The 25,542-nt window shown below is 39.2% G+C and overlaps 1 protein-coding gene across 3 annotated transcripts in view; it reads right to left on the reverse strand.

The window, feature by feature from the left end:
- The window catches only part of PLPP4 (phospholipid phosphatase 4), a 72,716-nt gene that overhangs the window by 18,524 nt on the left and 28,650 nt on the right, over positions 1 to 25,542 (reverse strand). For all 3 annotated transcript variants that reach the window (XR_009727048.1, XM_061364202.1, XM_061364201.1), the window contains 4 exons: positions 21,017 to 21,125; positions 16,891 to 16,981; positions 12,773 to 12,836; positions 11,417 to 11,541 (listed from right to left, as the gene is read on the reverse strand). Coding sequence is in view for 2 of the 3 variants with exons in the window: in XM_061364201.1 (XP_061220185.1) it covers positions 11,417 to 11,541; positions 12,773 to 12,836; positions 16,891 to 16,981; positions 21,017 to 21,125 (389 nt within the window). In the remaining variant the exon portion in view is untranslated. The remainder of the gene's footprint in view (positions 1 to 11,416; positions 11,542 to 12,772; positions 12,837 to 16,890; positions 16,982 to 21,016; positions 21,126 to 25,542) is intronic.

The raw sequence follows: 25,542 nt of genomic DNA on the forward strand, positions 1-25,542 counted from the left end.
CAAGCCTACTGCCTTCAGAGAAGCTGATGGAAAGATAAGGACCTTTGCTTTCATCTGAAGATTTGATATATTTTCAGACAGAGAAGTAGTAAGCATTGACAAAGATGAATAGCTACATCTTTTCATAGAGAAAAGAGGCAGATAAATAAGCACCTTGTTTATCCCAATAATATGCATTATAGCTGCTTGATAAACTGGCACCTGAGCCACTCTTGATAGCTTGTGAAAATCAGCTATTGATTCTTCCTGGAAAAAGGGTGGAGCATTCACCTTCTCTATTCTGCATAAGAGAACTATCTCCCATGTACTGCCTCCAAAGCTGGATATGCTGCCATTCCTGGACAAGACAGGATGCTCTGTAAGGGATAAGGTTGGTGACGTACATGATCATTTCCCTTATAGCCACCTGCCTTCAGTAACAACCATCAAATGCAAATTCCAACAGTAGCATTAGCTTTCCAGTAGCGACTCTTTCTTTCTGTGAGGGTCTTACTAAAAAGCAGTCCTAAGAAGTTAAAACAGAAACTCCGCTTCTGGGAAATACCTCAGTGCTGGAGGGAAAGGCGTGCATATTCCGAGTATCTGTAGGATATGCAAAGGAAGAAATGTTGATGTGGTGAAAAAAAAGGAGTCAGCTGGGATTCCTCCCTCCTTATGCAAGGATAGGGCTGGGGGACCTCTGCAGAAGAATTTTTCTTATATATTCTTAAGCTTGTTACAACAGGCTGAGCAATTACTGCTTTCATTCATAATGGAATCTGGCTCTTAAAGAAGGAAACTGTTATTCAGGACTGGTCTGAAGACGTAATCTCAAATTACACCAGCAGTAACCAATTACTTTGCATTGCTATTTGTACTTCCTTTCTTAGAGACTGTTCTTTCTCCCAACAAATAATCACAGATGACCTCATAACCCATACTCTTATAATGAGCATAACCTAATTTTAATATAACCAGATCCCACAGTGTGTAACATGTTCCACTGACAATGTTTTCTTAATGCAGTATGTTGAGTGCATAGTAGGCATTAAGATCCTAATTCCTTGGCTACTCCTCTCATTAACACTGTTTGTTGAAAACTTAGCTTTAGTAATGATGACTCCTAATAGATTACAATTCTCCAGGCAGTTCAGTTCTGCCACTGACTTTGATCAGAGCAAGATTATGCTCTATAATAAGTTTATACCTGCAAAGGCTCATCCTAAATAACGAAACTGTGAAAAATCAGTTCTTCATGGTACAACTGGTTACAACCCTGCAAAGCTGGCCACTGCAAACAAGTTGCATTAGCAGTGACGCATTACTACCTAGGTTTTATTTGGATAAAAAGTGCAACTTGCTAAAAATAAATGAATAAATAAATAAATGTAAATAAATAAATAAATAAATAAACTGTGAAAGGAACTGTTTCTCTGAAAAACATGAATTCCTTGTAAAAATGGGGTCAACCAATATATAAAATTTGAGTGATTACGTGCTATTGACCATCTTGTCTACAAAAACTGTGATGTGAGTATAAAATATAGCTTGAAAGGCAAAGAAAATAATTTCCTTCTTCACTTTTAAAAGGCCATATCAAGTGTATCAAGACACCGTCATTCATCAAGGAGGTAATTAAGAAATATATGACATAACAGTCACTGTTATTGTCCCCACAAACACACTGATTACACGCTTAATTTCAGATTTCTGATTAAATTCTCATATCTTTTCAGCTGTATTAAAAAATAACCACTATAACTCTCTTTAATATAATACAAAGCAGAAAAAAACCCCACACCCTAAAAACCACAAACACAAGAAATAAGAGCTCTTGTGCTGCACTATATGTTAACATTCACTCTGGAAGCTGAAATCAAACTGAGATGTTATTGGGAAACGGTTCCTTCAAATCTTGATTTTTCCTTGCAAAAAGGAGCCTCAGGAATCAATACAGAATTCTATTAAAAAATAAAGCTAAAACCAATGGCACACTTTAACCAAAAGTCAACTATCCAAGTTCATTATTACATTGCAGCTACAAAAATAAAATCACAGAGGTATTTTATTTATTTTGCTGCTAGTGCACAGCTTTTATACAGACTTCTTTTTAATGATTTTATTCCCATGAATCTATAACATCCACCATCAGATTTTAAGTTTAATTCCCTCTGCAGCCACCAAGTTATTCAATTGACTAATTTTTATCACATTTGGTTTTCAGTCAGTTGACATGAAATCCACTAGTGTAAATTGGGACCTTCCTCTCTGGGATCAACAGCCAATATCAACGCCCTGAAGCTCAACACAGGGAACAACAAAGTCCTGTATCAGGGAAAGAAAAGCCAGGCTCCTCTCTGCAGGAGCCAGTAAAAGGAGAAGAGACAATGGGCACAAATGGAAGGACAGGAAATTGCATTTAAACACAACATTTTCACTGTGAGGGTGACCAAACACTGGAACAGGTTTCCCTATGAGAAAGGTTGTGAAATGCCCATCTTCAATTACATGCAAATTTCAACCGGACACCATCTGAAATACCTACTCTCCCTGACCCTTCTTTGGCCATGGGTTGGGATTTGAGGATTTCCAAAGGTACCTACAACCTAACAAGTCTGGGGATGAAGCAATAAGCGGATACAAACCCAACTAGTATGTGATTATTCATTTATTCACAGCAAACATCAATTTCAATATGTGTATGTGGATATCCATGAGAACCATGGCCTCAATCTGCCAATACTAAGCAGCACAGGCTCCTAGGAGGTTAAATTAAACTTTTACCAAGCCATTCTTTCTTCCTTCAGCACAAAGGTATCAAACCCAGTTTCATGCAATCTCCTCAAATCTATGCCAGCAATCCCTTAGCTGAAACACATAGCTTAAATAGCTCTGACCAACTCAAAACCAACACATTTTCAAATAAATAGTCACTAAATAAAGCTAAGGCTAAAACTCTGGTAACTGCAATCTGCTTGCAAATGTTGTGAGTAGAATAAGAGCTTTAGGGGAGTTATATCATGATTAATCACGTCCTCTAAGAAAGCACATACAGTCAAGAATTGGCATTTCATTCACACAGGATTTTTGCTGTTTCTAAATAAAATGTGTTATGTTACTATTATTTACCCATCGTTGCTTGTACAAGCACTTCCATGTCAGTATATCAGATATCTGACTCTAGGAATTTTTCTTCTTTCTCCTAAACAACCTGTTTTACTGACTACTATTTGAAGCAAGCCTGTATGCTCAGTTGCTGCTGTTTTTTAAGAAAGTTTCAGGAGAGAATCCATTCAGAAGTCCTTTCTATAACAAGCAGACCAGAATATAATGCTATGGGGTTTGCTGCTTCTGCAAGCTCCATTTATATCAGAATGCTCTATTGCTTGTTGAGCTCAGACATGAAACAGATCTGTGGACACAGCCTTTCTCTGTACACGGTATGGCTCTGGACTTTCCTTTAGCAGTTTAATAATAAACTAAAAATAGAATATTAATGTATGACTACCCAACAAACAGTCAGCAAATGTGAAAGAGAAGGCAGGTTACAGCAATAAGAGACTCACACTCTAAGATCGCTGTGCTATGCTCCCCTCAAGCCTCCCTGCCATCACACTTCACAACATTCATAACCAGACACAAGAACCCAAGACCATTCTGTGGCTGCAGCAATGTTCCTGACTGGCAGCTCAGTGATGTCTAGTTCCTTTCCTTTGTCTATCCACTTACTACCCGGTAAGTAACACTTGAACATGAGCAAACGTTTAAGGTCAGATCTAATGAGGAAGTTGACCCAGTTTTGGCAATGGATCAAGACTCATTCATTAAACTATATTAACATAAACACATAATCCTTTTGCAGTACCTTTTAGCTTGCTAGTGGTGGCTTATCCTCCTTCATACAGATGTATGCTTGGGCAAAGACTCAGTTAAAACACCATGGACCAGGTGTTTCTCCCTGTGACTTAGCCAAATCTCTACCCAAAACCTGGTGCCACCAACTTGGAAGATGATCTGGATTTGTATTTTAAGTCAAAATCTTCAGCACAACTAGAACAAGACTTGGATTTCTATGAATTTTTGCTTCGAAAACATGCTTTCGTTGATAGCTGTTTATCCTGTCTTTCATAGCATCCCTCAGTCTCTAACTCTTCATTCCCTACACTGGCTTTCTACATCACTCACACAAAGTATGTTCAACTCCTCCTCCACTTGCAAAAATCTATGTGCAGTCTTGTTAAAGGTGTCTTAAATCAATAGCCAGTCAGCATACAAATTGTCTAACACCATACATTAAGTAGATAGGTGTTCATTCTTGGTCCTATTAAGATACTAAGGCCAGCCTTTTAAAGATTTCAGACCTAAAGAATGGAAATCTGCTTCCATTGATGTGTTCCTTTTCCAAATTGCTTGATTTTAAATCCACCCTGAAATTAATTTCCTTGGTTTGCATTTTAGAGTGCCTTAAGGGATTTTAAGAAGACTGGAGCATACATCATGATAGCATCTATTTTAAAGGGCATCTATGATGACAGCGATACTATCTGACAAGAAATCTGCATCTAAACTTACCCTTAACACAGGCAACTTACAGCATGTACAATTATATCACACAGATGAACACTCTGTATCACTTGTCAAGAATTATATAAACAGGGTTTAAGACAGAATATCAGTGATACTCTGACAAGCTACTAAAGCATCATCTCATCCTTGTATAAGCTGGTAGCCAGCTCTTTTTGCATCAGTCCCCACAAACATCGTAAGAACCAAGAGAGACATAAAGCCTCACCTCATTCCAGCACAACATGCATCCCTCCCTTCTCCTCCCCATCATATCTAGTTCTGCCACATAATTCTGTCAGACACGATCAGACGTTTTACAATGGTTTTGATACCTGGGGAGTTCCACAGTGCAGTTGCCCAAAGAAGTAGCTCCTGAACTTCTTATTAGCATACTTGGTGAGAAAAACAAGCAGATGTGCTACCAATGATATGCACAAACACAGAAAATGGTGTTAGAATGACAGCAAAAAAATAAATTGTGCAGCAAATTATTGGAACACATAATAAACTGCAACACTGAAGTGTAGCTTAATAAAGGAGAATCAACTGACATGAGGAATTCAGGGTAATTTGAAATGAGGCACCAAGCTCAGAAAGGAAATGTCCAATTAGATGGCTCAAGGTTAGTTTGGAGAAAGGTATTTATCCTAGACTGAACTCACAAACCATGTAATAACCAGCCTAATTCTGAGCTGCAGAAAAATCCTACTATGCAAGATGCTGAAAACTAACATATGAAAATTTGTCAGGAATAAAAAAAAAATCAGGAATCATCTGTACACAGCAATAAACTGATATATCATAATGATACAAGAAAGCTGCTCCATCTTTAGTGCATATGAATGTATGTGTATACCTGAAAGGCAAAATCTGCTTCCAGACTGAATTCTGTAAGATTGCAGCATCCATGGCTTCCTGGTCAAACCTTCCCAAACCAGACAGAGGATAGAAGATACTCTAACTCCAAACTCTAATGTTCTTTGCATATTAAGGGTTCAAGAGTTTAACTGAGCCCTACTGTTCAGAACAGGGTAAAAAACCCCAAAACAACCCATAGTTTTTTAAAACATTCCCCTGTGCTTAAGGAAAGAACTGAATTTTGACTGGCATGCAACTGAAATCTGGACTTGTCATAATCTCTTAAAGCTATAATGTATGACATTTAGGGAGAACAGCTACATCTGGTACTGCCTCTGTGCGCACCTCTCCCAGAGCTCTCTAGTGGACCCATCACCCTTTGTGACAACTGTAAGCTGCCACTCATTAACCCTAGGTCCTTTATGGAAATATGAGCTCTCATATAGAAAACATGCTCAGGATTTCTGTCAGCTTAATTAAACATCCTTGATATATAGTTTTCGATTCACAAATAGAATCAGTCTGCCTAGTGCATGAAAAAAAACCCTGATGGTTTGTAGGGTGAGCATGTTCCCTGAAGAAATTTCAATACATTATCTAAACAAAGATATTTACCTGATTATAGCAATGGCAATTTAAGACTAATTCAGGGACTAGAAATCCCATTAGTATAACGTATGCCTGCAAATTCAGTGATCTTTTCAGCTATCAGCTATGCATGTGGCTTATCCAATTAACTGGTTTGTGTTCATTCACCATTTTATTTCCTCTTATCAATGAGTTTTCATGTGTTACATTCAGTTAAATACTCTTTATTCGTACATCGCGTTTTTCAGCAGCTGGTATGCTGGGTAATCATAACACTTCTTAATTCCAGTAAATAAAAGGTTTATGTTGATTTCTGCATAATATGTTCTGTTTGTTTCCTTAAATACACTAACTCATCCTTGTTTGTATGTCCATCTGTTTGGCTGCTTATGGCATTTTTTAATCTGTTGCTTGCTGCTGCTGTTTGAATCCTTCTGCAAAGAGAGAAAAATGGTGAAGGGTCTTGTATCAGTCTATCAGCAGTTGCATTATGTACTTTTCAGCATTGCAAGGAGTGATCTGAAGAAACAGCATGTTGTGCTGCACATCGGGAGGCTGAAGGAGGGAGACTATGCCAAGAAAACCCCTCCAAGCAAAACAGCAAAGGACAGTTGCCATCATACTCCACCAAACACAAGACAAAGTTTCTTCAGCAGCTCACTACAGAAAAGGCTGAATTCCTCCAATTCCTTACTATGGTGTAACTGGCTTTGGTATGCAGAAATTTCCACTATGGTCAGAACTATGTTTGAGAGAGCCTTGCTTCTTATCTGGATAACAACCATGCAAAGTACAGCTAAAACAAACCCTGAGGAGTATAAGTTCTTGCTCCACATATCTTGAGAGGTTAGGATGCTGTATGTCCAAGGTAGGCTGCCTCAAGGTTCTCTACAGAAGACACACAGGAAGGACACAAGCAGGAGGAAGAAATTCTGCATTTATAGAATCATAGAATAGTTAGGATTGAAAAGAACCTTATGATCATCAAGTTCCAACCCCCCTGCCATGGGCAGGGACACCTCGCTCTAAACCATACCACCCAAGGCCTCGTCCAACCTGGTCTTGAACACTGCCAGGGATGGAGCATTCACAACCTCCCTGGGCAACCCATTCCAGTGCCTCACCACCCTAACAGGAATGATCTTCAGTTATGATCTTCATAAACATAATTCTTTCCATCAGGTATGGACATATAGAAGCTGCAAGGTATCTCCAGAGTTAGTAGCTTTAAATAGCATAAAATTGCCAACGGATTATAAAACCATGGAAATGCTAAAAAAACCATAGACCTACATTTTGGAAGCGGTGTAGTTAGAATAGCTACATGTAAGCCTGACACTCAGGAACACCTTTGAGCTACTGCACCCAGGCACGAGCCTTGGCTCCCTACCCAAAGTTGCTGGTTCTCTCAAACAAGATATAGTGGCAGTTCAACTGGAAAAGAAGCAAAAAAGTGCTCTAAACAATCCAGAAGGTTCAAGGACTTCTCTGATCCATGAAAACACCCCCTTTGTGAATTTCAATGGAGTCATTGGACTTTGGGGCTGTGCTTGTGTAGGTTCTCAATTCAAGTCACTGTTGCAAGAAGTTACCAAGAGGAGACTCCCAACTTCAACAGTCTTTCCAAGAAAAAAGGACAGCAAAAGACAGAGCTAGGAGGCAGCAGCCTTGAATGAGGTATGCCAGCTCAAGGTACATTTTCAGTAGCCACTGCAGGTAGAGTCCTGCTCCTTGTTCAGAGAAAGTAATAGTAACACAACTGGTTGTGGGTCAGCAGCCTGTTCTCATTAGGTACAAAATGCCTCATTTGTGTCAGGAAACCATAGCTTGCATTTAACTGCAAGTCACTCTTTGACTTTACAGAACAGTCTGTGCTCCATACATTTCTCTTATCCGTATTACATATACTCCTTGGCAGAGGGAGATGAAAGACATGGTAATTTAAGCCAAGAAAATCATCTGTGCTTTAATAAGGAGAACACACTTTCCTCCTGGGCACAAGCTGACTCTCAAAGTGGAAGACAGGTAGTTCACAGCATTTTTATTGAGTACTCCAGGTCAGGTCAGGCCATCTGGGGTGTCGGTACCATCACTCTTGTTATACATCTCTGCACTACATCCTTACAGCACAACATTCACAGCACCACAGATTTTTGTGTTAAAGGCTTCATTTTTCACAGATGAGGTTTTAGATCCTGGTATAACAAAGCCTTTGATTGACAGCCTGTCCAAGGATGCTCTAAGAAAAACTCTTCTGAAGATGAAAATGGCTCTTAACTGAAGCTGCTAACCTCTCTTTGTGAGCTGCCTGGCAGCTTTTATGTGTGATTTATTTTCTTCATGTGTTCAAGTGAAGTAGAAAATGCCAAACTCTAGTGGGCTACTTGTACCTATCATTCGAAAGACGGGTACTGTAGTTTATGGCAACTTCCGTCCTCCACATCGATGCTTCTGCAGGCCATGAAAATAGACAAAAAAGCCCGCAAGAAAACACAAACAGTAACAAAAAAACCACCTTTTTTGGTACTGCCTTATGAATTCCAAGCCAAACAGATAAAGGATGACAGAAAACTAAGAACGGAACTCCTTCATTTTACTTAGTAGCAATCTTATGCTGCAGAAAGGGAGAAAGGAGCCAAGAGAAAAAGTTTGGACTGAGTTTATGGGAAGAAAGATTGCAGTTACCTACATGCTAAGAGGGCAGGAAGAAGAGGCTTTTGAAGGTAAGAGGATGATTTTCCACGGGGAGTGGGAGGTAGAGGAGGTAAAGTTCCTCCATTACACATACCAAAACACTGAAAATGGAGAATTACAGTAAAATTTCCAAACGTGAACTATTATGCTCTCAACATCCTCATTGCTTTACAGGTCCAGGAAGGTAGTATAACATTGTGTTTCCCATCTTATGTTTTGCTTTTCATTCGTCAGTTTAATGGGGGATGAAGTAACAGCAAGAAACTAAATTTATCATCACTATTATAAACTATTGTTGGTAAAATAATACTGTCAATCCTGGTTAGCTAGATTATTTTGCTACACACGAGGAGCAGAGGTTATCATTTTAAGGGTATCAAATTTAAATGGATTCTTTCTCCATTCTGAGGCTAAGATACATGTGGATTTTAAGGCTTCAAAACACACAGTCTTGTCAGAGACTTAAATATTAGAAGATCTGTCTTCAAACAGCTGAGTACTTCAAGCAGCTGCAGAATTGCCTCACTTCAGCATATGCTTACCAACAGATAAAAATTACTGCATACGTAATATCCTTCCATTCTTATCACATTGTAATAAAAGGCTTTGTAGCAGGAAATACAGTCAACTCAGCCACATGCTAATGTAACACTAGTCAGCGATGGAGAAACCTGTTCTCATATAATTTTGCTCAAAATACACTGGGCCAGCATTCTGCTCCAATTCAATTTTGTGTAAGCTGCAGTAACATAACTCAGAGTTTATAAAACCAAAACCAGTCCAAAGCAAAACCCCAGTATACAATCTGTGGCTGCCCAGCTGGCACAGGAACAAAGCACTTCACTGTGTGACAAGCAGTCTTGGTAAGAGAGCTAGTATGTGTGCCAGGAGTAAGCAGACCATGCTACAACTACTGCGTTTCTAGTCCGTGCAAAAGCACATTGGGTATGTTCTGCACCTCGCACTTTGCAGCCTCCAAGTAAACTGTTGCAGTTTAGGAACCTGATGAACTATAGCACTTGCTGAGGGCTAATTAGAAGTTCTAGTACATCAGTGTAGACATGCACTTATTTTAACCCTTTGTTGTTACTACACTGACAGAATACTGAGCCAACGGGATTACAATTGAGACAACCAGATCTGAAGAGACTATAATTAGCAATAAATACTATTTGTTCTAAACAGCATATGATATATTCTGCTATTGTTTCTTTAATGAAATTGAAGCTTATAAACAAAAGCTGAAGCCGCTAAATTGATTTATTGTTTAGGATTATAAAGCTTATTGTTTAGGATTATAAAGCTTATAACATACACACAAACATCTACTGCTGCCTTATCTGTTTCTGGGACTCAAACAAGAAAAAGGGTGCAAGACCAGCTAACAATTTCATTCATCTCATTACACAACTTGTTTGCAGTATATAATTCTGTGCAATTAGGCAATTTGAAGCTCTTTAAACAAAGATCAGAACAAGTTCCATAGGTATTACTTACTGGTACTTAATTGGTATTTCTCAGAAACAGAACAGCCAAGCAACAAAAATATTGGCCAAAAAAATTCAAAAAGCTGACAGTAATCAAGTTATTTTACAGATGAAAACAAGTCTTATTAGACACTTGACATAAAACACTCTAGAAGTCAGCTCCTCAAGACAGAGAAAGGAACCTGGAGCACTGTGTGCGGTTGTGGTGTCCCTGCCCATGGCAGGGCTGTTGGAACTAACAGGTCTTAAGGTCCTTTCCAACCCAAACCATTCTATAATTCTGTGATTCAAATTAGCCTCTCTTTCCTGCCTATCTGCTCCTCTAAATAAAATACTATTTATAGATCTGTTCCCCCACTACATACTGCCTCTGTGCTGTCAGGCTGAAAGAAAAGTCAGGACATCCCACCTATTCTCCTCTGCTTGCTTGCACTGAGCTACCATTTACCCTTGCCTGTGACCAGGCAAAGCAGTCCATTGGCCGTAGACACCTGAACATGGAAGTATAAAACTCCCTCAGAATCAAGGCCCACACAGAGAAGGATCCCTTCTTTAGCCAGCAGTGGGTACTGTCAGAAGAGTAAGAAAACCGGGAATGAAAAAAACACCCTTCTACTGGCAGATTACCTTAGCTTGTAGTGCCTATAGGGACTTCTTGAACCTCACTTTGTATCCAGGTCATTAGGATGGATAGCACCAAAATGACGCAACATGGTCTTTGTTCATTCCTTTCTACCCCTTCCACCTTCGAGCATAAAACTTCCTATGAAGAATCCTTAATGTTAAAAGCAGTTGAACTGTCTTTGTGACTGGAAGTTTGGTTTAATAGATGTAGTACTTGAAAGATATCAACTAGCTCTTGTTAGAACTATGCAGGTGAGACATGCCTTGTCACATTTCATACTTCAATGGAATACAACAAAATAAGTAAGTACTATAAAGACAAAAGTTGCATACAGAGGTCTGCATCAGGGAACACATACCCCCTCAGAAACACACACATGTTCTTTAACCTTGAATAGTGCTTCACTCTACTGATGGTCCTGCTGTGGCTCTCAGTGATGTCAGGTGGTTCTCAAGATAAGAACAGGCTCAGAACTTTACTTTTGGCAGTGGTGACCTAAGACAGAAGTCCAAGCCCCTCCAGCAAAAATCAGGTTCACAATCTAACAAAAAAAGAGCAGTTCCAAAACACAGATAGGACAGCTTCTTATAAAAGAGGCACTGCATCTAAATGAACTTACAGGAAGAGTGGATACTCGGAAAGCTTTTTCTGCCTTCAGACACCAGATCTGGATCACCTGTGCAGTGCATTTCAGAGTTCATTACTCCATCTGGAAAGCAGCGGTAAAAGAAATCGGGACGCGGTCTACAAAAAACACCATGGATATTAAAAATATAAAAGCTGTAGTAGCAAATAAACCTCAAAGTGGTTATTACATTTAGTGCTCATTACATACAGAGTTCATTCCCTCCCTTAACACAGCAACATCTTTTAGGCTGGAAAAGACCTTTAAGATGAGAGAGACCAACAGTAAACCTAACACTGGCAAGTCCACCCTAAGCCATGTCCCTCAATTCAGTCACTTTCTTTGCAGGCAGGCTATCTCAGGGAAGCTACCAGTGAAGCATACAAGTGGGAGTTGTCTTGGGAAATCATGCTGTCAGACTGATCCTGAGCTAATAAACCATGTAGAGAAGCAAGTCCAGAGACAAGCTGACAGAGCAACTAGTTGGCTTGAAGTGCAGGCAAAATGAGCTCATGTCTGCCTGAAGAAGCGAGTGCAGACCTTCTTAATTGTGTTTCAAAAGCACTCTTAAAAGAAAAGTGCCAAGTATCATTATTGTCAGGGCATTTGTAGCAGAGAGGTTTCATCAGAAACCAAGCAAAAATACTGCTTCCTCAATGCAAAAAAGGTGAACAAAAATTGCAACATTGTACTCTATTAAATAATGTATTAAAGTCAAATATACAATTTCAGATGAAATTATTTAAAATTCTGATGAAGAGCCAAATAGTACCTAAAAAAAACAGAAGTTAATTTCCAGAGGGTATTTTTGCTAATTTTTCTTTTTTGAGTCCTTCATTCAAATTTATGGTTTCCTAAAATAATGTCCTACCTAGAGTCCATCTCCTGCTTAGCTCTGAGTTTTGATCTGCCATGGATCTTGATGTTACCTGGAAATACTGCATGCAGTAATATGCTTCACATGAAATGCGTGCGCTGGGTTATAACTGAGACTCAATTCCTCTTTAATCAGACTAGTGGCACTGTCATCTGAACTCCCACATGCTGTTTTGCCAATTTAATGAACCAATTCTACCTCACACCTTTCCTTTCAAACTCCTCATTTGTCTGGATCTGCCAACTGGCCAAACAAATAACAAAGCACAAGGGCATAGACTCCCACCACAGTTGGATGTCACAGAATGAAGTTGTACAACATTTCCACCAGGAAAAGGACAGCTTCAACAGGGGCCCATTCCAATTCAGAGCAATAGCTATCATTTTATTTTTATTAAGATGCATTGCACTTGTCAATCTGCCTTCGTTTCTCTTAACAGGTAAAGCTACCATTTATAACATGACAAAACTTACCTTCCCACTATTAATTTGATAGTATTTGTGCAGACGCCATTCAGAGCTAGAGCCAAGGAAACAGCTATAAAACAGAATGAACAAACAGAGCAATAATAACCTAAATACCAGGCAAAAAATAGCAGCATTACAGCATTTCATTCACAGAGCAAAACCTTTTCTGGACTGAAAACCGAATGGCCTTCACAGCCTACTGTTTTTCTTTTTACCCAGACTAAGGAGAGACCCCAGAGCATCATCATAATCATAACTTTGAGCTGCTTTTACTCTTGAGAAATCTGATTTTCTCCTACAAAGCCATCTATCATGCCATTTGCACAGACATAAATCAACAGATGGAAACTATTATTAGAGAATCAAGTATTGTGTTTATCAGTTTTGTGATTTACTAGATCAAAATCTTAAGTTCTTGGCATCAAAATGAGCTCTTATATAGACGTATACATAAGCTATATGCATATAAGTATATACATATATACGCGTGTGTGTGTTTATGCATGGATATTACATACAACAGGTACACAGTCCACTTTCAGGCTAAAGGACTGCCTTTTGGTTAAAGCTAGACTTTGATGATTGTTTTTAATTCTTCTTTCAAAAGGATGTGGATTTTTGAGTAAAACTCTTGATATTTTCCCCTTATATTTACTCCCATGATTAACCACTTTTCCTAATCAGTTTGGAGTAATAAACATGAACTGTCATACGAGGTATGACTGAATCCTCTTTTTTATTTGTACTTGTGTGCTGAGTCCCTAGAGTTCCTGGAGAATCTCATCTACAGCCTCCTGCATGCACTCCTTTTAGGTTAAAACTGAGATTCAGCATTGCAGTCCACACCTTAGCTCCCTGTTACAACACAAGTGCCACTGGATTTTATTTCCCATCAGAAAAAAAAAAACCCTATCAGGCAAATCTCTGATTTCCAGCAGAACAGTTACAGTAATATAGTGACAGCTACATGAGCTATTTTCTCATTGGACTGCAGCCCCAGATGCTACACTTCAGTGGCACTCATCCTGTGTCTATAAAATCTTTGCCAGAGGATATTATAGATCAAAAAAATGTGCATTATAGGATCTATTTTTCTTCAAGTTAAATAAAGGAGGCTCTCCATCAAAGCAAAACCAAGGGTTTTCTCTGACTCTAGCAATAGCTGCCAGCAGAAATGAAGGAACAAGTCAGAGACACTGATACTGCTCAAAGAAGTCATCTACTTTCAATACCTATGTTCAGAGTGACCAATCAATCCCATGCTCTCTTTATCCTCTCAGTTGTTTTCTCTCAGATATTTATGGTGGCTGCATGGTGAATTGAGATTTTCCACAAAGTCAAATGCATGTGACCAGCAATGTTAAAAAATGGGAGATGTAGATATCTGATTTTTGAGACATGCAGTAAGGTTTAATCATTTCATAGTGCTTTGTCTTGATTGTTTGTTGCCTACCTGACTGAACCTGCTTCCACTGATGCATATTCCTTATAATGCAAGCCAAGCTTCTAATGACAGTGTGAATGTAAGCTGATAAACAAATTGCAACTGCTATCATTTTGTTCCCTTTAGGAAAGATTCATAGTGCACATCAAAAGTCATATAATCAAGCCAACAGCGAGATCTAGGTCCTTCCAGTGGAAGGATTAAGGGCACCTACAATAGAAGTTAACTACTCCTTACCCTAGACACACAAACTCACCTTCTTTATGTTAATGGCTACATGAGAGACAAAGCACTTTCACAGTATGTTAGAGATTGGAAGGGACCTCAAAAGATCATCTAGTCCAATCCCCCTGCCGGAACAGGAACACCTAGATAAGGTTACACAGGAACGTGTCCAGGTGGGCCTTGAATGTCTCCAAAGAAGGAGATTCCACAACCTCCCTGGGCAGCCTGTTCCAGTGTTCCGTCACCCTCACTGAGAAGAAGTTTCTTCTCAGGTTTAAGTGGAACCTCTTGTGTCCCAGTTTATACCCATTTCCCCTTGTCCTTTCATTGTTTGCCACTGAGAAGAGCCTGGCTCCATCCTCGTGACACTCCCCCTTTATATATTTATATACACTAATAAGGTCACCCCTCAATCTCCTCTTCTCCAAACTATAGAGACCCAGCTCCCTCAGCCTCTCCTCATAAGGGAGATGCTCCACTCCCTTAATCATCTTAGTTGCCCTGCGCTGGACTCTCTCCAGCAGGTCCCTGTCCTTCTTAAACTGAGGGGCCCAGAACTGGACACAATATTCCAGATGAGGTCTCACCAGGGCTGAGTAGAGGGGAAGGAGAACCTCTCTCGACCTACTAACCACCCCCCTTCTAATACACCCCAGGATGCCATTGGCCTTCTTGGCCACAAGGGCACAGTGTCGGCTCATGGTCATCCTGTCATCCACCAGGACCCCCAGGTCCCTCTCCCCTACACTGCTCTCTAACAGGTCGTTCCCCAATCTATACTGGAACCTGGGGTTTTAATCTTTGATTTATTCTATGTATGATGCCTAAAGAAATTCACCTTTGGGGGACATCCTCACCATTAAGAACGTTATATTCCAGATCTCAGCAAATCAGCAAAGCTCCACCATCGTTAATGAATCTTCACAATCAGCTTCACGTCACAAGACACATCAACATACTGAATCATAGTAATGTACAGTACACTTAAATAAGCCACAAGAAGTTCCACATGTATGGACAGGGGAATACTGAACAGGGATACCCTGCAAAACAGAACATCAAGGCTGGGGTATCCTTAAAGACTGGCCAGCAAGGAGAATACTGGGGAAGCTGGCAATTTTTTCTCCTGGCCATTTTAGAGGGAATCATAACAGAAGGTAAGAACAGCAGAAAAAAATGAATGTCTTTTTAGAACAAGAAAGTGATAATACGTGACGGAGAAACTAATCAAAGCTCCTTTCCTTCTTACACAACAGAAAATGAAACTCAGAACTGTGACTGTATGCATTTTATGAATCAGAGTTATTTTTACTTGAATGGACTTCACAGTAAAATATCACTGCAAGGCATTTCGGAGCTTACTACAAATGACTGGCAGCAGCCAAAACAAACCTCAATCTTTTCGCACTTGTGTTGGAGCAACTGGAGAAAGAACAAGCTTATAGGAACCCAGTTTTCTCTAAGAAAACTCCAAAGGCAGATACACAGTGGCATTTACATCCTTTCTAGCTAAGGCAAGGGTGAGTATTGTTTGACCTCACAATCTAAGGGCCAATAAATTCAAGTGTAAAATAAGCAGTAAAGGAGATATTCAGAATTAGGCATGTTTCAAACACGCTGCCAACAGAAACATTTACAGTTCTTAGTGCTTCGAAGCGTTCTCTGCCAGTGAAAGTGCTTTAGTCAGTTTTGGTCTCTGGCACTGTGTATGTAAGCAGGATCTGGGCACATATCACTAAAAGATTTCAAGAGATAGACACAGCCAGAATCAGCTGGAACAGTTTCAGATTGACCATCCCCATTGTCTACCTGCTCCTCTGCTCAAAGTTGCTGCCTACAAATGTAATTAGAGCTCATCCATAACACAGCCATAGCGGTTCACAGTCCAGCATGAAGAGCACATCTGACTCCGCCGGCACTTTAAAATGAAACATCACCTCGTGGTTACAAAAACTGAGCCATGAGCACGCATTTTGCAATGGGGAACAGGAAATTCCAGAAGATCAGAGAGAACAATGGGAGAAGTAATTTCCTACACTAAGCAGCTGAATCTCACACAGCTTTCCAGTGTTACCACTAATTTAGAACAGCTAAATTACATAATTACAATTATAATATATAATTATATAATATATATAATTATAAATTATATCATTACAACTATAAATAGGAGGTAATACATTGCCTGTAACAGAAAAGTATACATCTGAAGAGTGTCTCAGATGGTCTTATCTTTGCTAATTGAATTCTGGCTCTCGATAGCTATACTGTGCATAGAATTTGTACCTTTAGACATATGCATTTAAGAAAGGGCTTTTCTGAGATGGCTTGCAACTACACCTGCACTGAAAACAACTGTAATGGAGACAGGATTTCTTTGAGGTTTAGACTACAATTGGAATCAATCTCTGAGAGGTTTCACACATTTTTCATCTTGAAGAATCACATACATTACCTAAGAAAGCCTCTTTGATTTCAGTCTTGTCTGTTCGCCGGATTATTTTGACCACAAAAATGACTGCTAGTGGCGTAAGGAAGGAAATTGCCTGTAAAAGATAACAAACAGCATGTGTGAGAGCATCAATTCCTTTTCAGTCCAACTGATAAACAATCGGTTTCAGTTAGCTCCATTTAAACTGGAAAACTGAACGGTCTTTATCAAACTCCTGACCTTAAGAAAAGTGGCATCCCAGAATGGTTTGTGTTGGAAGGGACCTTAAAGCTCATCCAGTCCCAACCCCTGCCACAGGCAGGGACACCTTCCACTAGAGCAGCTTGCTCCAAGCCCCTGTGTCCAACCTGGCCTTGAACACTGCCAGGGATGGGGCAGCCACAGCTTCTCTGGGCACCCTGTGCCAGCGCCTCAGCACCCTCACAGGGAAGAGCTTCTGCCTAACAGCTCATCTCAGTCTCCCCTCTGGCAGGTTCAAGCCATTCCCCTTGGCCTGTCCCTACAGGCCCTTGTCCCAAGCCCCTCTCCAGGTTTCCTGCAGCCCCTTTAGGCACTGGAGCTGCTCTAAGGTCTCCCCTTCAGGAGCCTTCTCTTCTCCAGGCTGACCCAGCCCAGTTCTCTCAGCCTGGCTCCAGAGCAGAGCTGCTCCAGCCCTCGCAGCATCTCCATGGCCTCCTCTGAGCTCACTTGAGCAAGTCCACATCCTTTGTGCACTGGGGGCCCCAGAGCTGGATGCAGGATGACTTTTCTTTGCAAGTACATGGCAATGAATATGTTAAAAATGCACTGTAAATGTGCCATGTACCTGAAAAGCAGCCTATTTCTTGCAGTGCCTGTATACTGCAGTCTGTCCTCCCAGAGCAGGGACTGATTGTCTTGCCAGAGAGATATATCAGTTTCTACCAAGAACAATACAAGGGAGCTTTCCATTAGTAGCCTGCCATGAAAACTATGATTTTGTTCCTAACTGATCCTTCCATCATCCCTTCTGCCTCAGACTTTCAATTGCAGAGACAAAAGGCAACTTGTAATCCAGTTATGCTTCGTGTTGGTTCTGGTCTAAGTTAACCAATTCCTTTCTGGAACCTACAAACCTCTTCACAAATGCATTTCTTCAAAAATGAGTCAAGCATTCAAAATCATTTGAAAGCATTTATTCTCTTGAAGTGAAAATGGGCCTTTAAACAAGGTGAAAATTACACTGTACATGGCACAAGGGGTGCCAGGGCTTAGGTAAGATTATGCTATCTCTACTGATGCTGAACAGTGCTTTACTTCTTAAACACTCTCACTGAAATAAGAGCTAGACAGGACAAACAGGTTATGAAAAACACATGCAACTCTCTTCTTTTTATAATAGAGATTAAGTCCAGTCCTCATTTTATGCTTTTAGACTCTCTGAATAGGCAACAACGTGAAAATGCACTGTATTTGTTATTTTGGTAGCGCACCATGGACCAGATTCCCCTCACCTGCATCTGCAAATCATTATCTAACTCACTGAGCCATGCAAATTAAAACACAGTCTGGAGTCTGCTCCCCTTTTTTCATTTAGAAAAGCAGGCACCAGGTTTTCTGTGACAAAGATGCACCATTTCCACCTCCCTTCTGTCTGTAGTCTGAGTGAGATTTATTTAAGTTTGGATGCCAGTCTCATGTTACTGCTCCAATAACGTTCACTTCTCTCCATCCTCAGCAACAGTTTAATTTCTGCTTTCAGAGACAAAGAGTGAAATAAAAGAAAAGTTTAAAGCAAACCCTTGAATTATTAGTTTCACTCTAAAAGGTAAGAATTGCCACCAGGAAAGAAAAGAAGAAAGATATCTGCATGCCATTGTTGAAGAAGATGTAGAAATATAGCCAGATGCCAGGCTCTTTTGCACAAGCAGAAGAAAATATTAAGAATAGAATTCAAGTAGCAGCTCGTTCCCAACCATTTTACAATCAAACCTCAGAAATCTGGTAAAACTGCATATTTCTTCATATTTCACAAGCATATAGATTTTTGAGAGAGATGAAGAATTATTCAAGTTTGTCGCACGCTGCTGTTCCTTACACAAAAGCATTAGATGGAAGGTGGATATTATTCTATTTTACTTTTATTCTGCAGCAAAATGGACATATAAAGAAAGTTTGGCTGGCTAAGGACTCTTTTTTTCTTTATTTTGCAGAAAGATTCTGTATGGCTCATATCCATAACAGATTTGGCATCAGTCTAATGAGCAATACTCTCTTCAGATGCATCTCAGTAATGTTTTCTTTTCCAGCAGTGAAATATTCCAAAATTGCCTTGCTTTTGCGAAGCATGGGCAAAATCTCTCTATTCATTATTCATCCTGGCAAGGGAGAGATATGTTAAAGTTACAGGGACTCCCACATACTTCCGCGCATTCAAGAGAAGTTGACAGTACCTTATACTTTCCAAGACAAGGAATATTCACTCACAGACAGACAGAACAAGACTCAAGTCTTTTCAGTCCTACCCATGCAGAAGTCGGCTTTGTCTAATTTGGATCTGGGTTTGGAATATTCACAACATTTCTCTTGGATTCAAATCTCTCAGAAAAAACACACAAAACCAAACCACACCAACCAAAAACCACACAAAACACCAAAACCAACACACAACAAAAAAAAACACAAAAACACAAAAACACACACAAACACCAAAAAAACCAACACAAACAACACCAACCCCAACCACCACAAAAACAAAACCCACCAAAACAACAAAAAAACACACACCCAAACCTTCCCAGTGGCCATTGACTAGAGAGCAGAGGATGAACTAATGATTATCCCAAATGGTTTAAAAAACAGTTTAACCACTGCAGCAATCCCCTGCACAATGATTGACTATTATCTCTTGAACTCTTCAGTTATAAATACAGATCAGAGAAAGCAAGGTAGCAAGGTAATGCTCAGCATAAAGAAAAATGGCAGAATTAAACTAAGAGTCTTTCCTAGTAAAACAATTTCATGTTTAGGTTTGTGAGTTTGGGGGTTTCTCTGTGTTTTAGACAGTTATATACTATTTCAGGAAGGACGTATGTTTCCACTCATCCATGTCAAAAAAGCCTTAAAAAAGGTTCTCCTTGATGCAATATAAACAATATGTTACGAACTTAAAACCAGGTCTTCAGCCTATGTCTTAGAAAGTTCAGATATACTGGCACTTCATAAATAGGAAACACCTACAAGTTGTTCCTCAATTAAAAAGGTTCTGTAACTGAAAGCCTGACCCTTTAAAAGAAAAAATATGAAGATAAATGACATAGCTGATTTGCAGTTAGCCTGAATTCAAGCTTTAATCTGAAAAGTAAAATCCTCACTTCACTAAAGACACAGGAAAGGATGTTTTGATATAAGGGTACTATGATTTGACCTCATCCACCATCCCCACTGATGACACTTTCACAAAGACTGACCGACATGTTTTAATAGCCTGAACTACAGCTGTAATTTCTTAGCATCTCTGCAGCACTCTTACCACACTCTTATAGTTATATATGCAAATTATTATGACTGTTAATCATTGCTAGTGCAGGTTTTATCAAAACCTCGAATTTTGATAATCCGATAAACCATCAAAATCAGCCAGTTTGCATGTCACCATAAACTGTGATGGGGAGAGCAGAACAACAGTGACAACAGAGCATCCCAATGATATATTTAGTACACTTGTTGGCAGAAGTTAAGGCAAAGTTTTGTCTACATGGAAAAAAAAAGCATTTGGAGTAAAACAGCCAAATATCTCAGTGCCTATCATGCCTAAAACACAAAATTTAAGCACTTAACCTAATAAGAGCATGGCAAGGTTTTGTTAGATCACCCAACCATCTAATTTGGAAAGCTTCTCTAATCATTTCTCTAGAATTCCTCTAAGTTAACACAATCTTAAATCTTAACCTGTAAAATCAATATTCATAAATCCAATCACCTGCAATTCTGCTTTCTATAAACTCCCCACAATTCCCTACATTTTGACACTTTGCACATCCCTGGTTTGGAAAATAATTGCCATCAGAATTACAGAAACATCCTATCATCCCGAAAGATTTCCTACTGGTTATCCTTAATTGTACTTAGCTTACAGCCATCAAATGCCCAATAAACCTTTAGTACTTACAAACATAAGACGCGTAGGTATGTTGTCTGATTGCACCAAAGGATTTTTATACAGCCAGATCTCTTCTGGCTGGATAACTCGTTGGAATGGATCCAAAAATTCTGTAAAACTGAAAAGAATAATTAAAGATACAATTTTTTGCTCACAATTAACAATGATAAGTAAAAACCACAGAAGAGTCCTGCTGATTTAAAACTTCCCCAAGGTTAATTATGGTATAGCACGCATGAATTCTTATAATACATTTCTATCCTACCTCACTTCTTTTAGTAATATAACCTCCATAAATGTACCTTTTAGAAGTCTATGTTCTACAACTTCATGACAGGCCCATAAACTTCAGTGTGGAGAATAAATTGTCTTTTTTTGTTTTGGTGGGAGAAGTGTGCAAAGAATATTGTGGGATTAGAAAAATCACATAGCAGATGTTTTATACCAAAGAAACCATGTACAAAATATCAGATCCAAAATGTGCTTTTCAAATGTCAAGATCCAGACTTTGAAGCACGACAGTTGTATTTGCAGGATCACAAAGCAGGGAGAAAGAAGCAGCCCAGACAATTCCTTCTACTGATAGGAAGGACAGATAACTTCAGAGAATATCGCTGAAAGAGACTTACTCCTAAAACAGGATGGGCTCACAGAAACACATTCAGATTGCCACTGTTTTGATTTGGCTATCAGGCTTAAGAGGGATCTAACTCTACCAGACATGTCTCATTTTATCAGACCTGACTGTTTCAATTTCCATTCTCCTGTCATTCAGCTCTCTTAAAAAACAAACCATAAAACAAGAAATGAAACCAATGAACGAAAGAACCAAAACGACCCACTGTTTTGTAATTATATTATTTTGAAAGGAAGATCATCAAAACAAAGAGGTTGAACTGACATTGTTATGTAGAAAGTAAATTATTTGTGTGGGTATCTGATCCAGCACTGAAAGAAGCAGCAGTAACTGTGATCTTTGACTGCAGTAAGAAGTTTCAAAAGCTTTTTAGGATTCCATAAATTGCCTCTATTCATCGAAACCATGCACTGTTTTTTCCTTGGAGTCCTTCACTGTCCCGGAACTCTTCTTAGCTCTGAAGACATATCAGCCTTTATGGGAAGTTTTGCCTTTACTTTACATTACCCATTTCAGGGCTAGTTTAGTAGGACTGAAAGAATGGCTGTGGAAAGCAGACACAGGAAGCAACTTTCTCCAGATTGGTCTTACCTAATGAGCCCATGGAGCCAGAACACAGAGGTGCAGTGGCCCAAATCTGTCTTTACTGTACATTTCCCAAAGCCAAGAGCTTTAAACTTCCCCCCCCCAAAACAAAAAAGGTTTTATACAGGTAACAGCTACAATTGACTCTGTAAATAGAAAAAGCTCAAAGCAATTTGTAAAACAGAGTAAAATTAAGCCATACATATGCTGTCCCTTTGTGAAGACAAGTCTGAAAATCTAGCCAGGTCAGCGATGTCCCAGACAAATCTTATCCAATCTTCTGGGTCTTAGGAAATCTTTCTTTTTAACTTTTCTGAGCAATGACCAGCTCTTCTTCATTTTCTTACCATAGAGTATAATCTCTGGACCAGCTACAGTCTTCCACATCCCCAGCACACACTGCTACTGACCCCTTTTCCTGGAACATGCTCAGACTCCCACTGGACAGAAGGTGCACAACTCTGTCTACTCCAAAGAGCCCAACCACCCTCTTCTTCCTAAACAAAACCAACATAATCAGCAATCACACAGTCTCGCCACTTGTACCAATAGTTATGTTTCCCTTACTGACCTACATGGACAACCAGATTCTTCTAGAAAGTTAAGGAGTCTAGTAGTGCAAGCAGAATATTTACTATTATACTCAGCTTCTTCAAAACCACAGACTGGCCCTGCCCCCCAACGCAGGCGCAAAGTGAATTTCAGAAGTGTCAAACACTTTGTTTCAGTGTTTTCAAGTTGAAAACTTTAATCCTTTTTATGTTTAAAAAACATTGGCTTGTGCAAAACATGAAGAAGGGAAACATTTATATAAAGAGAACATTTCCGGGAAATAAAACACATCGTCTAGGAAAAATTCATTTTATAATTTTTCTTTTTCACTAGAAAAATAAAGGTTGATTTCTGGCCAATGCAAGCAACTTTGTTTCCAAATTTCAACTGTGAGTCCTAAAGTGTATTATTTTTAATTTCAGTCTTTAAAGATATTGACAGCAGCTAGAAGCAATTTACTGCTGTTTGAAAGGATTCAGTGGCCAAGTAAAGTCATGGGCCTGGGTATGACATCCTACACATGCCATCTGGGAGAGCTGAACAGCAAAGTCTACAGCTATACCATCCAGACCTAACATTTGTTGCAGAGAGATATGTAGGACCTATGGCCAGGATGTACTTCACCAGTGTGAACATGAATAAATAGATAAGCACATGCATGCCTGGGCATACACAAGAAGTGAAAGATGACAGTTAGGTTTCAATAACCAAGCCTTTTACCCAGTCACATCCTTTCTGACATACTCCCTCAGGTACCTGCAGCTCTGGCTGTTCTGAGGCAGTTCTCAAAGAACTAGGACTCCTGGATATGCTAAGGAATGCCTTGAAGAACAGACGCATTCTTTGACATATCCAGGCCTTGAAGCGTTTCTAATTGCAAAAACCAACCAACAGACAAACATTTATGCTTCAAGGTGATCACAGTGTATCAATGCACCAGTGTACTTCTGGAGAATGTGTCACATTAGACCAGAGATTTAAATAATTTGACATAAAGATATTTGACATTATGAATGTCAACAGAGTTAAAGGTTTGGGGCTGTTCTTGTTCTTTTGTTTCCTGTCTCCTTCTAATGTAAGAAAACTAAAGTATAGTTGTTTAAATCTGAGAAATGAAGCTAAAGTCAAATGTATAGTTCTCACAGACATCAGAATATGACACCACAAATACATGCTAAGTCATAAGATTTCATTCCTTTAAGAGCAAAAAAGCACATGCAGAGATGAAACTATAATAAATAACATAAATAGTATTTGATTCCAATTAAGGACTGATTTTCTGATTAGTACATACTTACTGTCTTTGTACTCTTCTAAAGAAAGACTTATTTCAACTTATCGATTGATGAAACTAATAATTATTATAGTTGCTATTGTGTTTAATAACAGCAGATTTGCATATTAGTTCAGCCTATGCATCCATTTCTTCCTATGATTTGCGTTCTGAATGTCATTCAAGAATAGTGTTCAAATGTGCTGAAACATACAGCAAAAAATAGGTTAAAATGCTGAAACCAGCTTACGTGGGGCTGGTATCTGGCTGATACCCACCACAGAGGCAAAATCATTTTAAAGTCATTACTGAAAGAGAAAAAAGAAGAGACGCAAAAGGCAGCAGATCCTGCCTGCATGAACAATAGAGCAATACAAAATAAACAGTTAAAGGGAAGCGACTATCTAAAAAGAAATCACTTTTTTTCCATCTTCAGAAATAGTTCAGATGCTAATTAAATTTTTATGCTAAGACTCATAAGAGAACAGTTCTCTTCTCTTTTTTGAAGCATCACTGATGGGCAACTGAATACAACATTTCACTACCTTAAAGGCAATTCCCTCTGTACCCTATTAAACAATCATGAGGACACAGTGGTTTCTAAGCAGCCTGACACTTAGTGATCTATGTTCCTTCGTTCTAACCAAAAGTACAGTCTATAACTATTCATAAGCCAGCACAAGCTTGTTTAAATGAGTAGATGTTACTGGAAATGAATGTAGTCCTTTGGTAAAGAAAACTGGTTTCTAGACATTTTCTATTCTGTCTGAAAATGTCCAGGGAGGTTGTGAATGCTTCATCCCTGGCAGTGTTCAAGGCCAGGTTGGATGAGGCCTTGGGTAATATGGTTTAGAGCGAGGTGTCCCTGCCCATGGCAGGGGGGTTGGAGCTTGATGATCTTGAGGTTCTTTCCAACCCTAACTATTCTATGATTCTATGATTCTAAAATACAAGCTTCATCATATAACATCCCCTGGTAGAAGGTGAGCAACTTAGGATGCTTACTTCATATTAATACATTAAATTTTAGTATTAGCTTTTTAGCCTTACTTTTTCTGCATGTTGAGATATCCATGCGACATTTTCAACACTTTAACAAGCAAGATTTTGAACACTTCAGCCTAATAACATATAATAAGGTACAAAACTTTAACTTCAAGAGCCTTTAACAGTGAAATTCAAAGCAATCTAAGGGAAATGGCAACCCTAATATTCCCTTAAAAACATCAGTGAGGAATAGGTACCCAAGTGCCTAAGGTTGCTTTAGATATTCCAACATTCTACCTAAAATATTACACTGGAAAAAAATGTTCTTTTCTGAGGACACAAGCACTTCCAAGGTACATTAACTTAATTTTCATTTAACAGCATGCAGCCATGGGAGATAGTCTCTATACAAGCACCACATCACAAACTGATCGAGGTAAAAAAATGAGGGATTTTCTGAAACCATTTACTGGTAGTGAATGAATCAAATGTTGTGTAACT

This window comes from Neopsephotus bourkii, unplaced genomic scaffold (assembly GCF_033783945.1).
Source record: "Neopsephotus bourkii isolate Nb327-2 ecotype Australia unplaced genomic scaffold, CSIRO-AGI_Nbou_v1 NB_1189, whole genome shotgun sequence".
Taxonomy (NCBI): domain Eukaryota; kingdom Metazoa; phylum Chordata; class Aves; order Psittaciformes; family Psittacidae; genus Neopsephotus; species Neopsephotus bourkii.